The following is a 15,950-nucleotide window of genomic DNA, read 5'->3' as shown; positions in this document are numbered from 1 at the left end:
GTGTACCGCAGGGATCGGTGCTGGGCCCCTTGCTGTTTGTAGTGTACATTAACGATTGCGACGTGAATATAGGAGGGATGATCAGAAAGTTCGCAGATGACACGAAAATTGGTGGTGTCGTAAATAGTGAGGAGGAAAGCCTGAGATTACAGGGCAATATAGATGGGCTGGTAAGATGGGCAGAGCAGTGGCAAATGGAATTTAATCCTGAGAAGTGTGAGGTGATGTATTTTGGGAGGACTGACAAGGCAAGGGAATATACAATGGATGGTAGGACTGTAGGATGTACAGAGGGTCAGAGGGACCTTGGTGTACTTGTCCATTGATCACTGAAGGCAACAGCACAGGTAGATAAGGTGGTTAGGAAGGCATATGGGATACTTGCCTTTATTAGCCGAGGCATAGAATAGAAGAGCAGGGAGGTTATGATGGAGCTGTATAGGTTTAATGTTCATGTGGCCTCAGTCTTGGCAGGCGGGGGGTTTGCCTGACTGGTGGGCGGATGGGGAGAGAGAGAGAAAGGGGCAGAGAGAGAGAGAGGTGAGGGGGGAGAGAGAAAGAGGGTGGTACAGAATGAGAGAGGGGAGGGGAGAGAGAGAGTGGTAAATGGGGGAACGGAGAGAGAGAGAAGGGGGAGAAAAGTGCGAGAATAAAATGGGGAAGAGAGAGTGCACAGCAGAGAGGGGGACTGAAAGAGAAAGGGGGTACACAGACAGTGAGGATGACACAGAGGGGAGCAGAACAACACAGAGAGGTGGGAACACAGAGAGAGGGATAGAGAGTGATCAACATCACTCCTGACAGATGGGCATCTATCTGGAATACTCTGCATCACTGCAAAAAGCGTGCACACAAACATTGACATCTTGTGCAAGCAACAAATTGCCAGGCATCTCACTAAATCAGTGTCCACATAGTGACGAGAAAGTACGTCAATAAATTAATCTTCTCATTTGGAGCTTCTTCCCAAAAATCCCCATTAGTTGTTGCTTTGATTAATAGCAAGATACAATGTTAATACCTTTATCTCTCTGAAATTGTCTCACCTGCTCCCCATGTAAGACAAAAATTGTAATGAGGCTCGTCCCCCCACCACTCGAAAAGGTTGGACAACTCTGCTCTCGAGAGTGTACACAGGGAGTTCGAGATTAAGAGGGAAGGGGAGAGATAGACAATGGGAAAAAGGGATGGAGAGAGTAGAACAGAGGGGAAGAGATAGATAGATAGAGATGGAGAGAGATTACCAGGGAGAGATTGCTGGAGATTAGATTAGAGATACAGCACTGAAACAGGCCCTTCGGCCCACCGAGTCTGTGCCGACCATCAACCACCCATTTATACTAATCCTACACTAATCCCATTTTCCTACCAAACATCCCCACCTGTCCCTATATTTCCCGACCACCTACCGATACTAGTGATAATTTATAATGGCCAATTTACCTATCAACCTGCAAGTCTTTTGGCCTGCAAGTCTTTTGGCTTGTGGGAGGAAACCGGAGCACCCGGAGAAAACCCACGCAGACACAGGGAGAACTTGCAAATTCCACACAGGCAGTACCCAGAATCGAACCCGGGTCCCTGGAGCTGTGAGGCTGCAGTGCTAACCACTGCGCCACTGTGCCGCCCAAAGGTAGAGATGATCTCTCTACCCACGCCTATCACTCCCTTTCTCTCTGTCATGCTCTCTCCATCTATATTTCTCCCTCTGCCCTGATGTCTCACACTCCATGCCTCTCTCTCCTATGTCTATGTATACAGAAATGTCCAATGATTACATTTTTACATTTGCTCATTCAATGTAACCTAACAATCTCTCTCTCTCCAACATTATCTCTCGGTCCGTGAACAGAGTGACCTTGGAGTGAGAGTCCACGGATTCCTGAGGCTGGCAGGACAGATGGATATGGTGTGTGAGGCGGCTTGCAGGACACTTGCCTTTATTGTCCGATGTATAGAATAGAAGAGCAGGGAGGTTTTTCTCGAGCTGTTTGAAACACTAATGAGGCCACAGTTCGAGTAAATAACTGTGTACAGTTCTGGTCAGCACATTACAGGAATGGGGGAGGGGGAAATGGGGTAATGGGAGAGGGGTAACGAAGTCCTGTTAGTTGCAAAGAATAATAAATAGTTATTGGTACCGAGTCATCGTTTCCCTGCATCGAAAGACCACGAAAACAGCCAGGACCTCAACCCTCCCTATTTCTGTAACCTGTTCATTGATCCCGGTTCCCTCCCTCACCCAGGAGTCAGTCCCCCAACTCCACTGATTATTCCCACAGTGTTGGTGTTCCTGCCCCTCGCTTGAACTGCAGAGAATTTACAGTGCAGGAACAGGCCATTCGGCCCGATGCATTCATGCTGGTGTTTGTGCTCCAAACGAGCCTCCTCCCACCCCTCTCTTCATCTCACCCCATCCACATCTCCTCCTGTTCCTCTCTCCCTCATGTCTTTATCCAGCTTCCCTCCCCCTCCCCCATTAAATACATCTCCACGATTCGCCTCATCCCACTCCCCATGCTGGTGAGTTCCACATTCACCCCACTCTCCACGTAAAGATGTTTCTCCAGAATTCCCGATCGGATTTATCAGCGACTGTCTTATATTGACTAGTCCCCCTAGTTCTGGTCACACCCGCGAGTGGAAACATATCTACGTCTACCTGATCGAAACCCCCTTTGGTAATCTCCAAGCCCTCTGTCAGGTCAACCCTCAGCTTCCTCTATTCTGGAGAAATGAGCCCCAGTCTGTTTAATTTTTCCCCATAGTTATAAACCCTCTCAGTTCTGGTCTGGTCCTTGTGAATCTGTTGCTGAAGTTGTTGAAATTGTTGGTGTTTTTCTCCTGTTGAAGTTGTTGTTGAATTTGTTGGAGCCATGCTCCTGCTAAAGTTGTTGTTGAATTTGTTGGTGGTTTTCTCCTGCTAAAGTTGTTGTTGAATTTGTTGGTGGTTTATCTCCTGAGGTTGTTGTTGAATATGTTGGTGGGTTTTCTCCTGCTGAGGTTGTTGTTGGATTTGTTGCTGCTTCTCTCCTGCTGAAGTTGTTGTTGAATTTGATGGTGTTTACCAAACAAATATAACAACAACCTCAGCAGGAGAAATAAACACCTGCAAATAAAGGCCAGTTACCCGACCCGAACCCGATGGGACCCGACGAATTGTGTTAGGTTTGGGTCGGGTCGGGTTGCAGTTCCGGGTCCGGCATTCGGGCTTGTGTTGGGCCGGGTCAGGCAGGCTCTATCACAGGTAAGTGGCTCCAATGTTCATTTAATTTTTGGACAAGAAAGGTGGTTTTGTTACAGTTATTATAAGCTAGTGCAGATCAGCAACAAAGTGAAAAACGGAAGCCAGGTTAACTGAATCTTCCAGTGGTTGGGTCGGGCGCGGGAAAAAATGGAAGGGATTGCAGACCCTAGCCGGCATTTACAACAAATTCAACAACAACTTCAGCAAGAGAAAAACACCAACAAATTTAACAACAACTTCAGCAGGAGACACACCAACAAATTCAACAACAACTTCAAGAGAAAAACACCGACAAATTCAACAGCAACTTCAGCAAGAGAAAAACAGTGCCAAATTCAACAACTTCAGCAAGAAACACCGACAAATTCGACAACTATTTCAGCAAGAGAAAAACACTGCTGAATTCAACAACTTCAGCAAAAGAAAAACACCAACAAATTCAACAACAACTTCAGCAGGAGAAAAACACCAACAAATTCAACAACAACCTCTGCAGTCGAAAAAAACAACAAAAAATTCAACAACTTCAAGAGAAAAGCATCAACAAATTCAACAGCAACTTCAGCAACATAAAAACACTGACAAATTCAACAACAACCTCAGCAAGAAAAAACACCAACAAATTCAACGGGCGGCACAGTGGCGCAGTGGTTAGCACCGCAGCCTCACAGCTCCAGGGACCCGGGTTCGATTCCGGGTACTGTCTGTGTGGAGTTTGCAAGTTCTCCCTGTGTCTGCGTGGGTTTTCTCCGGGTGCTCCGGTTTCCTCCCACAAGCCAAAAGACTTGCAGGTTGATAGGTAAATTGGCCATTATAAATTGTCACCGGTATAGGTAGGTGGTAGGGCATTATAGGGACAGGTGGGGATGTTTGGTAGGAATATGGGATTAGTGTAGGATTAGTATAAATGGGTGGTTGATGTTCGGCACAGACTCGGTGGGCCGAAGGGCCTGTTTCAGTGCTGCATCTCTAAACTAAACTAACAACAACTTCAGCAAGAGAAAAACAGTGCCAAATTCAACAACATCAGCCAGAGAAAAAAACCAACAAATTCAACAACAACTTCAGCAAGAGACAAACACCAACAAATTCAACAACGACTTCAGCAAGAGAAAAACACCAACAAATTCAACAACAATCTCAGGAGCAAGAAACACCAATAAATTCAACAACAACTTCAAGGAAAAAACACTGACAAATTCAACAACAACTTCAGCAAAACACCAACAAATTCAAGAACAACTTCAGCAAGAGGAACACCAACAAACTGAACAACTTCAGCGAGAAAAACACCAACAAATTCAACAACAACTTCAGCAAGAGAAAAAAACCAACAAGTTCAACAACAACTTCAGTAAGGGAAAAACACCAACAAATTCAACAACAACCTCTGCAGTAGAAAAATACACCAAAAAATTCAACAGCAACTTCAGCAAGAGTAAAAAACCAACAAGTTCAACAACAACTTCAGTATGGGAAAAACACCAACAAATTCAACAGCAACTTCTGCAGGAGAAACACCGACAAATACCACAACAACTTCAAGAGAAAAACAATGACAAATTCAACAACAACTTCAGCAAGAGAAAAAACTAACAAGTTCAACAACATCAGTAAGGGAAAAACACCAACGAATTTAGCAGCAACTTCTGCAGGAGAAACACCGACAATTACCACAACAACTTCAAGGGAAAAACACCAACAAATTCAACAACAATCTCAGGAGCAAGAAACACCAAAAAATTCAACAACAACTTCAAGGAAAAATCTCCGACAAATTCAACAACAACTTCAGCAAGAGGAACACCAACAAACTCAACAACTTCAGCGAGAAAAACACCAACAACTTCAACAACAACTTCAGCAAGAGAAAAAAACCAACAAGTTCAACAACAACTTCAGTAAGGGAAAAACACCAACAAATCCAACAGCAACTTCAGCAAGAGAAAAACACCAACAAATTCAACAACAACCTCTGCAGTAGAAAAAAACACCAAAAAATTCAACAGCAACTTCAGTAAGGGAAAAACACCAACAAATTCAACAACAACTTCAAGTGAGAAACACTGACAAATTCAACAACTTCAGCAAGAAACACCGACAAATTCAACAACAACTTCAGCAGGAGAAACACCAACAAATTCAACAAATTCAGCAAGAAACACTGACAAATTCAGCAACAACTTCAGCAAGAGACAAACACCAACAAATCCAACAACGACTTCAGCAAGAGAAAAACGCCAACAAATTCAACAACAATCTCAGGAGTAAGAAACACCAAAAAATTCAACAACAGCTTCAAGGGAAAAACACCGACAAATTCAACAACTTCAGCAAAACACCAACAAATTCAACAACAACTACAGCAAGAGAAAAACACCAAAAAATTCAACAACGACTTCAGCAAGAGACAAACACCAACAAATCCAACAACGACTTCAGCAAGAGAAAAACGCCAACAAATTCAACAACAATCTCAGGAGTAAGAAACACCAAAAAATTCAACAACAGCTTCAAGGGAAAAACACCGACAAATTCAACAACTTCAGCAAAACACCAACAAATTCAACAACAACTACAGCAAGAGAAAAACACCAAAAAATTCAACAACGACTTCAGCAAGAGACAAACACCAACAAATTCAACAACGACTTCAGCAAGAGAAAAACATCAACAAATTCAACACCAATCTCAGGAGTAAGAAACACCAAAAAATTCAACAACAACTTCAGCAAGAGGAACACCAACAAACTCAAGAACTTCAGCGAGAGAAACACCAAAAAATTCAACAACAACTTTAGCGACAAAAAAACCAACAAGTTCAACAACAACTTCAGTAAGGGAAAAACACCAACAAATTCAACAACAACTTCAGGAGAAAAACACTGACAAATTCAACAACAACTTCAGCAAGAGAAAAACACCAACAAATTCAACAACCTCTGCAGTAGAAAAAAACACCAAAAAATTCAACAGCAACTTCAGCAAGAGAAAAAAACCAACAAATTCAACAACAACTTCAAGAGAAAAACACCGACAAATTCAACAACAACTTCAGCAAGAGAAAAACACCAAAAAATTCAACAACGACTTCAGCAAGAGACAAACACCAACAAATTCAACAACGACTTCAGCAAGGGAAAAACACCAACAAATTCAACAACAATCTCAGGAGTAAGAAACACCAAAAAATTCAACAACAACTTCAGCAAGAGGAACACCAACAAACTCAACAACTTCAGCGAGAAAAACACCAACAAATTCAACAACAACTTCAGCAAGAGAAAACACCAACAAATTCAACAAAAATCTCAGCAAGAAAAAACACCAACATATTCAACAACAACTTCAGCAAGAGATAAACACCAACAAATTCAATAACTTCAGCAAGAAACACCGACAATTCAACAACTTCAGCCTGAGAAAAACACCAACAAATTCAACAAGAGACAAACACCAACAAATGCAACAACAACTTCAAGAAAAAAACACTGACAAATTCAAGAACAACTTCAGCAAGAGGAACACTTACAAACTCAACAACTTCAGTGAGAAAAACACCAACAAATTCAACAACAACCTCTGCAGGAGAAAAATGCACCAACAAATTCAACAACAACTTCAGCAAGAGGAAAACACTGACAAATTCAATATCTTGTTACTGTTTCTCGAGCTCTCTGTAGTCCTTGCTTGAAGATATGGTCTTGTGTTTCATTGGGGCCCACTATTCTTCTTAAACCTTGTTCACGTAGGAGACTTTTTCTCTCTTTGAGTTTACGTGTTTTCAGTGGTTTCCGATGCAGGTGAGAGTGAGATGAGGACAGACAGGAGAGAGGTCTTATCAAACCAGGGGCTTTTGTTAGTTTGAATCCTTTGTTGGAAATTCAAATCTCCGTAGACAGCCAGTCATGTGACTGTGTTCACTATGGAGAAGGACGATGTCGGTGTAGGGTTCAAGGAGGGGGATTGTGATATACTTGAACATATTAGCATTGAAAGGGAGGAGGTATTAGTGGTCTTAACGGGCTTAAAAGTGGATAAATCCCCAGGCCCAGATGAGATGTATCCCAGGCTGTTATGTGAAGCAAGGGAGGAAATTGCAGGGGCTCTGACACAAATTTTCAAATCTTCTCTGGCCACAGGAGAGGTACCAGAGGACTGGAGGACAGTGAATGTGGTACCATTATTCAAGAAGGGTAGCAGGGATAAACCAGGTCATTACAGGCCGGTGAGTCTAACATCCGTGGTAGGGAGACCATTGGAAAAATTCTGAGACAGGATTAATCTCCACTTGGAGAGGCAGGGATTAATCAGGGATAGTCAACATGGCTTTGTCAGGGGGAGATCGTGTCTAACTAACTTGATTGAATTTTTCGAGGAGGTGACTAGTTGTGTAGATGAGGGGAAAGCAGTTGATGTAGTCTACATGGACTTCAGTAAGGCTTTTGATAAGGTCCCATATGGGAGATTGGTTAAGAAGGTAAGAGCCCATGGGATCCAGGGCAATTTGGCAAATTAGATCCAAAATTGGCTTAGTGGCAGGAGGCAGAGGGTGATGGTCGAGGGTTGTTTTTGCGAGTGGAAGCCTGTGACCAGTGGTGTACCGCAGGGATCGGTGCTGGGCCCCTTGCTGTTTGTAGTGTACATTAACGATTGCGAGGTGAATATAGGAGGGATGATCAGAAAGTTCGCAGATGACACGAAAATTGGTGGTGTCGTAAATAGTGAGGAGGAAAGCCTGAGATTACAGGGCAATATAGATGGGCTGGTAAGATGGGCAGAGCAGTGGCAAATGGAATTTAATCCTGAGAAGTGTGAGGTGATGTATTTTGGGAGGACTGACAAGGCAAGGGAATATACAATGGATGGTAGGACTGTAGGATGTACAGAGGGTCAGAGGGACCTTGGTGTACTTGTCCATTGATCACTGAAGGTAACAGCACAGGTAGATAAGGTGGTTAGGAAGGCATATGGGATACTTGCCTTTATTAGCCGAGGCATAGAATAGAAGAGCAGGGAGGTTATGATGGAGCTGTATAGGTTTAATGTTCATGTGGCCTCAGTCTTGGCAGGCGGGGGGTTTGCCTGACTGGTGGGCGGATGGGGAGAGAGAGAGAAAGGGGCAGAGAGAGAGAGAGAGGTGAGGGGGGAGAGAGAAAGAGGGTGGTACAGAATGAGAGAGGGGAGGGGAGAGAGAGAGTGGTAAATGGGGGAACGGAGAGAGAGAGAAGGGGGAGAAAAGTGCGAGAATAAAATGGGGAAGAGAGAGTGCACAGCAGAGAGGGGGGACTGAAAGAGAAAGGGGGTACACAGACAGTGAGGATGACACAGAGGGGAGCAGAACAACACAGAGAGGTGGGAACACAGAGAGAGGGATAGAGAGTGATCAACATCACTCCTGACAGATGGGCATCTATCTGGAATACTCTGCATCACTGCAAAAAGCGTGCACACAAACATTGACATCTTGTGCAAGCAACAAATTGCCAGGCATCTCACTAAATCAGTGTCCACATAGTGACGAGAAAGTACGTCAATAAATTAATCTTCTCATTTGGAGCTTCTTCCCAAAAATCCCCATTAGTTGTTGCTTTGATTAATAGCAAGATACAATGTTAATACCTTTATCTCTCTGAAATTGTCTCACCTGCTCCCCATGTAAGACAAAAATTGTAATGAGGCTCGTCCCCCCACCACTTGAAAAGGTTGGACAACTCTGCTCTCGAGAGTGTACACAGGGAGTTCGAGATTAAGAGGGAAGGGGAGAGATAGACAATGGGAAAAAGGGATGGAGAGAGTAGAACAGAGGGGAAGAGATAGATAGATAGAGATGGAGAGAGATTACCAGGGAGAGATTGCTGGAGATTAGATTAGAGATACAGCACTGAAACAGGCCCTTCGGCCCACCGAGTCTGTGCCGACCATCAACCACCCATTTATACTAATCCTACACTAATCCCATATTCCTACCAAACATCCCCACCTGTCCCTATATTTCCCGACCACCTACCGATACTAGTGATAGGTAAATTGGCCATTATAAATTATCAACCTGCAAGTCTTTTGGCCTGCAAGTCTTTTGGCTTGTGGGAGGAAACCGGAGCACCCGGAGAAAACCCACGCAGACACAGGGAGAACTTGCAAATTCCACACAGGCAGTACCCAGAATCGAACCCGGGTCCCTGGAGCTGTGAGGCTGCAGTGCTAACCACTGCGCCACTGTGCCGCCCAAAGGTAGAGATGATCTCTCTACCCACGCCTATCACTCCCTTTCTCTCTGTCATGCTCTCTCCATCTATATTTCTCCCTCTGCCCTGATGTCTCACACTCCATGCCTCTCTCTCCTATGTCTATGTATACAGAAATGTCCAATGATTACATTTTTACATTTGCTCATTCAATGTAACCTAACAATCTCTCTCTCTCCAACATTATCTCTCGGTCCGTGAACAGAGTGACCTTGGAGTGAGAGTCCACGGATTCCTGAGGCTGGCAGGACAGATGGATATGGTGTGTGAGGCGGCTTGCAGGACACTTGCCTTTATTGTCCGATGTATAGAATAGAAGAGCAGGGAGGTTTTTCTCGAGCTGTTTGAAACACTAATGAGGCCACAGTTCGAGTAAATAACTGTGTACAGTTCTGGTCAGCACATTACAGGAATGGGGGAGGGGGAAATGGGGTAATGGGAGAGGGGTAACGAAGTCCTGTTAGTTGCAAAGAATAATAAATAGTTATTGGTACCGAGTCATCGTTTCCCTGCATCGAAAGACCACGAAAACAGCCAGGACCTCAACCCTCCCTATTTCTGTAACCTGTTCATTGATCCCGGTTCCCTCCCTCACCCAGGAGTCAGTCCCCCAACTCCACTGATTATTCCCACAGTGTTGGTGTTCCTGCCCCTCGCTTGAACTGCAGAGAATTTACAGTGCAGGAACAGGCCATTCGGCCCGATGCATTCATGCTGGTGTTTGTGCTCCAAACGAGCCTCCTCCCACCCCTCTCTTCATCTCACCCCATCCACATCTCCTCCTGTTCCTCTCTCCCTCATGTCTTTATCCAGCTTCCCTCCCCCTCCCCCATTAAATACATCTCCACGATTCGCCTCATCCCACTCCCCATGCTGGTGAGTTCCACATTCACCCCACTCTCCACGTAAAGATGTTTCTCCAGAATTCCCGATCGGATTTATCAGCGACTGTCTTATATTGACTAGTCCCCCTAGTTCTGGTCACACCCGCGAGTGGAAACATATCTACGTCTACCTGATCGAAACCCCCTTTGGTAATCTCCAAGCCCTCTGTCAGGTCAACCCTCAGCTTCCTCTATTCTGGAGAAATGAGCCCCAGTCTGTTTAATTTTTCCCCATAGTTATAAACCCTCTCAGTTCTGGTCTGGTCCTTGTGAATCTGTTGCTGAAGTTGTTGAAATTGTTGGTGTTTTTCTCCTGTTGAAGTTGTTGTTGAATTTGTTGGAGCCATGCTCCTGCTAAAGTTGTTGTTGAATTTGTTGGTGGTTTTCTCCTGCTAAAGTTGTTGTTGAATTTGTTGGTGGTTTATCTCCTGAGGTTGTTGTTGAATATGTTGGTGGGTTTTCTCCTGCTGAGGTTGTTGTTGGATTTGTTGCTGCTTCTCTCCTGCTGAAGTTGTTGTTGAATTTGATGGTGTTTACCAAACAAATATAACAACAACCTCAGCAGGAGAAATAAACACCTGCAAATAAAGGCCAGTTACCCGACCCGAACCCGATGGGACCCGACGAATTGTGTTAGGTTTGGGTCGGGTCGGGTTGCAGTTCCGGGTCCGGCATTCGGGCTTGTGTTGGGCCGGGTCAGGCAGGCTCTATCACAGGTAAGTGGCTCCAATGTTCATTTAATTTTTGGACAAGAAAGGTGGTTTTGTTACAGTTATTATAAGCTAGTGCAGATCAGCAACAAAGTGAAAAACGGAAGCCAGGTTAACTGAATCTTCCAGTGGTTGGGTCGGGCGCGGGAAAAAATGGAAGGGATTGCAGACCCTAGCCGGCATTTACAACAAATTCAACAACAACTTCAGCAAGAGAAAAACACCAACAAATTTAACAACAACTTCAGCAGGAGACACACCAACAAATTCAACAGCAACTTCAAGAGAAAAACACCGACAAATTCAACAACAACTTCAGCAAGAGAAAAACAGTGCCAAATTCAACAACTTCAGCAAGAAACACCGACAAATTCGACAACTATTTCAGCAAGAGAAAAACACTGCCGAATTCAACAACTTCAGCAAAAGAAAAACACCAACAAATTCAACAACAACTTCAGCAGGAGAAAAACACCAACAAATTCAACAACAACCTCTGCAGTCGAAAAAAACAACAAAAAATTCAACAACTTCAAGAGAAAAGCATCAACAAATTCAACAGCAACTTCTGCAGGAGAAAAATACACCAACAAATTCCACAACAACTTCAGCAAGAGAAACACCGACAAATTCCACAACAACTTCAGCAGGAGACACACCAACAAATTCAACAACAACTTCAAGAGAAAAACACAGCTAATTCAACAAAAACCTCAGCAAGAAAAAACACCAATACATTCAATAACAACTTCAAGAGAGAAACACTGATAAATTTAACAACTTCAGCAAGAAACACCGACAAATTCAACAACAACTTCAGCCAGAGAAAAACACCAACAAATTCAACAACAACTTCAGCAAGAGACACACGCCAACAAATTCAACAACGACTTCAGCAAGAGAAAAACACCAACAAATTCAACAACAATCTCAGGAGTAAGAAATACCAAAAAATTCAACAACAGCTTCAAGGGAAAAACACCGACAAATTCAACAACAACTTCAGCAAAACACCAACAAATTCAACAACAACTTCAGCAAGAGAAAAACACCAAAAAATTCAACACCAATCTCAGGAGTAAGAAACACCAAAAAATTCAACAACAACTTCAGCAAGAGGAACACCAACAAACTCAAGAACTTCAGCGAGAGAAACACCAACAAATTCAACAACAACTACAGCGACGAAAAAACCAACAAGTTCAACAACAACTTCAGTAAGGGAAAAACAACAACAACTTCAAGAGAAAAACACTGACAAATTCAACAACAACTTCAGCAAGAGAAAAACACCAACAAATTCAACAACAACCTCTGCAGTAGAAAAAAACACCAAAAAATTCAACAGCAACTTCAGCAAGAGAAAAAAGCCAACAAGTTCAACAACAACTTCAGTAAGGGAAAAACACCAACAAATTCAACAACATCCTCTGCAGGTCAGAAAAGCACCAAGAAATTCAACAACTTCAGCATGGGAAAAACACCCACAAATTCAACAACAACTTCAGCAGTAGGAAAACACCAACAAATTCAACAACAATCTCAGGAGTAAGAAACACCAAAAAATTCAACAACAACTTCTGCAGGAGAAAAATACACCAACAAATCCAACAACATCTTCAGAAAGAGTAAAAACTCCAATAACACCAACAAATTCAACAACAATCTCAGGAGCAAGAAACACCAAAAAATTCAACAACAACTTCAAGGAAAAAACACCGACAAATTCAACAACAACTTCAGCAAACCACCAACAAATTCAAGAACAACTTCAGCAAGAGGAACACCAACAAACTGAACAACTTCAGCGAGAAAAACACCAACAAATTCAACAACAACTTCAGCAAGAGAAAAAAACCAACAAGTTCAACAACAACTTCAGTAAGGGAAAAACACCAACAAATTCAACAACAACCTCTGCAGTAGAAAAATACACCAAAAAATTCAACAGCAACTTCAGCAAGAGTAAAAAACCAACATGTTCAACAACAACATCAGTAAGGGAAAAACACCAACAAATTCAACAACAACATAAAGAGAAAAACACTGACAAATTCAACAACAACTTCAGCAAGAGAAAAACACCAACAAATTCAACAACAACCTCTGCAGTAGAAAAAAACACCAAAAAATTCAACAGCAACTTCAGCAAGAGAAAAAAATCAACAAGTTCAACAACAACTTCAGTAAGGGAAAAACACCAACAAATTCAACAACAACTTCGAGAAAAACACTGAAAAATTCAACAACAACTTCAGCAAGAGAAAAACACCAAAAAATTCAACAACGACTTCAGCAAGAGACAAACACCAACAAATTCAACAACGACTTCAGCAAGGGAAAAACACCAACAAATTCAACAACAATCTCAGGAGTAAGAAACACCAACAAATTCAACAACAAATTCAACAACAACTTCAAGAGAAAAACACTGACAAATTCAACAACAACTTCAGTAAGGGAAAAACACCAACAAGTTCAACAACAACTTCAGCAGTAGAAAAACACCAACAAATTCAACAACATCCTCTGCAGGTTAGAAAAGCGCCAAGAACTTCAACAACTTCAGCATGGGAAAAACACCAACAAATTCAACAACAACTTCAGCAGTAGGAAAACACCAACAAATTCAACAACAACTTCAGCAATGTAAAAACACTGACAAGTTCAACAACAACTTCAGCAAGAAATAACACCAACAAATTCAACAACAACTTCAAGAGAAAAACACTGACAAATTCAAGAACAACTTCAGCAAGAGAATAACAGTGCCAAATTCAACAACATCAGCCAGAGAAAAAAAACAACAAATTCAACAACAACTTCAGCAAGAGACAAACACCAACAAATTCAACAACAATCTCAGGAGCAAGAAACACCAACAAATTCAAGAACAACTTCAGCAAGAGGAACACCAACAAACTGAACAACTTCAGCGAGAAAAACACCAACAAATTCAACAACAATTTCAGCAAGAGAAAAAAACCAACAAGTTCAACAACAACTTCAGTAAGGGAAAAACACCAACAAATCCAACAGCAACTTCAGCAAGAGAAAAACACCAACAAATTCAACAACAACCTCTGCAGTAGCAAAAAAACACCAAAAAATTCAACAGCAACTTCAGCAAGAGAAAAAAACCAACAAGTTCAACAACAACTTCAGTAAGGGAAAAACACCAACAAATTCAACAACAACTTCAAGAGAAAAACACTGACAAATTCAACAACAGCTTCAGCAAGAGAAAAAAACCAACAAGTTCAACAACAACATCAGTAAGGGAAAAACACCAACAAATTCACCAGCAACTTCTTCCGCAGGAGAAACACCGACAAATACCACAACACTTCAAGAGAAAAGCACCAACCAATTCAACAGCAACTTCTGCAGGAGAGAAATACACCCAGAAATTCAACAACAACTTCAGCGAGAAAAACACCGACAAATCCAACAACAACTTCAGCGAGAAAAACGCCGACAAATCCAACAACAACTTCAGCAAGAGTAAAAGCTCCAACAAATTCAACAACAACTCAAGCAGGAGAAAAAACACCAACAAATTCAACAACAACTTCAGCAAGAGGAAAAAACTCGAATGTATTGAACAAGAACTTCAGCAGGAGAAAAACACTAACAAATTCAACAACAACTTCAGGGGAAAGAAACCAACAACTTTAACAGGAAACAACACCAATACTACAACAACAACCTCACCAGGAGAAAAGCACCAAAAAATTCAACAACAACTTCAGCAAGGGAAAAGCACCGACAAATTCAACAGCAACTTCAGCAAGAGTAAAAGCACCAACAAATTAAACAACAACCTCTGCAGTAGAAAAAAACAACAAAAAATTCAACAACTTCAAGAGAAAAGCATCAACAAATTCAACAGCAACTTCTGCAGGAGAAAAATACACCAACAACTTCCACAACAACTTCAGCAAGAGAAACACCGACAAATTCCACAACAACTTCAGCAGGAGACACACCAACAAATTCAACAACAACTTCAAGAGAAAAACACAGCTAATCCAACAAAAACCTCAGCAAGAAAAAACACCAATACATTCAACAACAACTTCAAGAGAGAAACACTGACAAATTCAACAACTTCAGCAAGAGCAAAACACCAACAAATTCAACAACAACCTCTGCAGTAGAAAAAAACACCAAAAAATTCAACAGCAACTTCAGCAAGAGAAAAAAACCAACAAGTTCAACAACAAATTCAAGAGAAAAACACTGACAAATTCAACAACAACTTCAGCAAGAGAAAACAACAACAACTGCAGCAAGAGACAAACACCAACAAATTCAACAACAACTTCAGCAGGAGTTAAACACCAACAAATTAAACAACAACCTCTGCAGTAGAAAAAAACAACAAAAAATTCAACAACTTCAAGAGAAAAGCATCAACAAATTCAACAGCAACTTCTGCAGGAGAAAAATACACCAACAAATTCCACAACAACTTCAGCAGGAGACACACCAACAAATTCAACAACAACTTCAGCGACGAAAAAACCAACAAGTTCAACAACAACTTCAGTAAGGGAAAAACACCAACAAATTCAACAACAACTTAAAGAGATAAACACTGACAAATTCAACAACAACGTCAGCAACAGAAAAACACCAACAAATTCAACAACAACCTCTGCAGTAGAAAATAACACCAAAAAATTCAACAGCAACTTCAGCAAGAGAAAAAAACCAACAAGTTCAACAACAACTTCAGTAAGGGAAAAACACCAACAAATTCAATAACAACTTCAGCAAGAGAAAAACACCAAAAAATTCAACAACGACTTCAGCAAGAGACAAACACCAACAAATTCAACAACGACTTCAGCAAGGG

At 42.0% G+C, this 15,950-nt stretch overlaps 1 protein-coding gene across 1 annotated transcript in view; it reads left to right on the top strand.

Moving 5' to 3' along the window:
* LOC137359388 (uncharacterized protein MAL13P1.336-like) overlaps positions 1-15,950 on the top strand; it is a 45,384-nt gene that overhangs the window by 12,028 nt on the left and 17,406 nt on the right. Inside the window, exon 3 of the mRNA XM_068025371.1 lies at positions 13,625-13,738. Coding sequence (XP_067881472.1) covers positions 13,625-13,738 — 114 coding nt within the window. The remainder of the gene's footprint in view (positions 1-13,624; positions 13,739-15,950) is intronic.

The sequence above is a fragment of the Heterodontus francisci genome, unplaced genomic scaffold, assembly GCF_036365525.1.
Source record: "Heterodontus francisci isolate sHetFra1 unplaced genomic scaffold, sHetFra1.hap1 HAP1_SCAFFOLD_234, whole genome shotgun sequence".
Lineage (NCBI taxonomy): Eukaryota > Metazoa > Chordata > Chondrichthyes > Heterodontiformes > Heterodontidae > Heterodontus > Heterodontus francisci.
The sequence above is the reverse complement of the archived record's forward strand: the minus strand, read 5'-3'. Positions and strand labels throughout refer to the sequence as shown.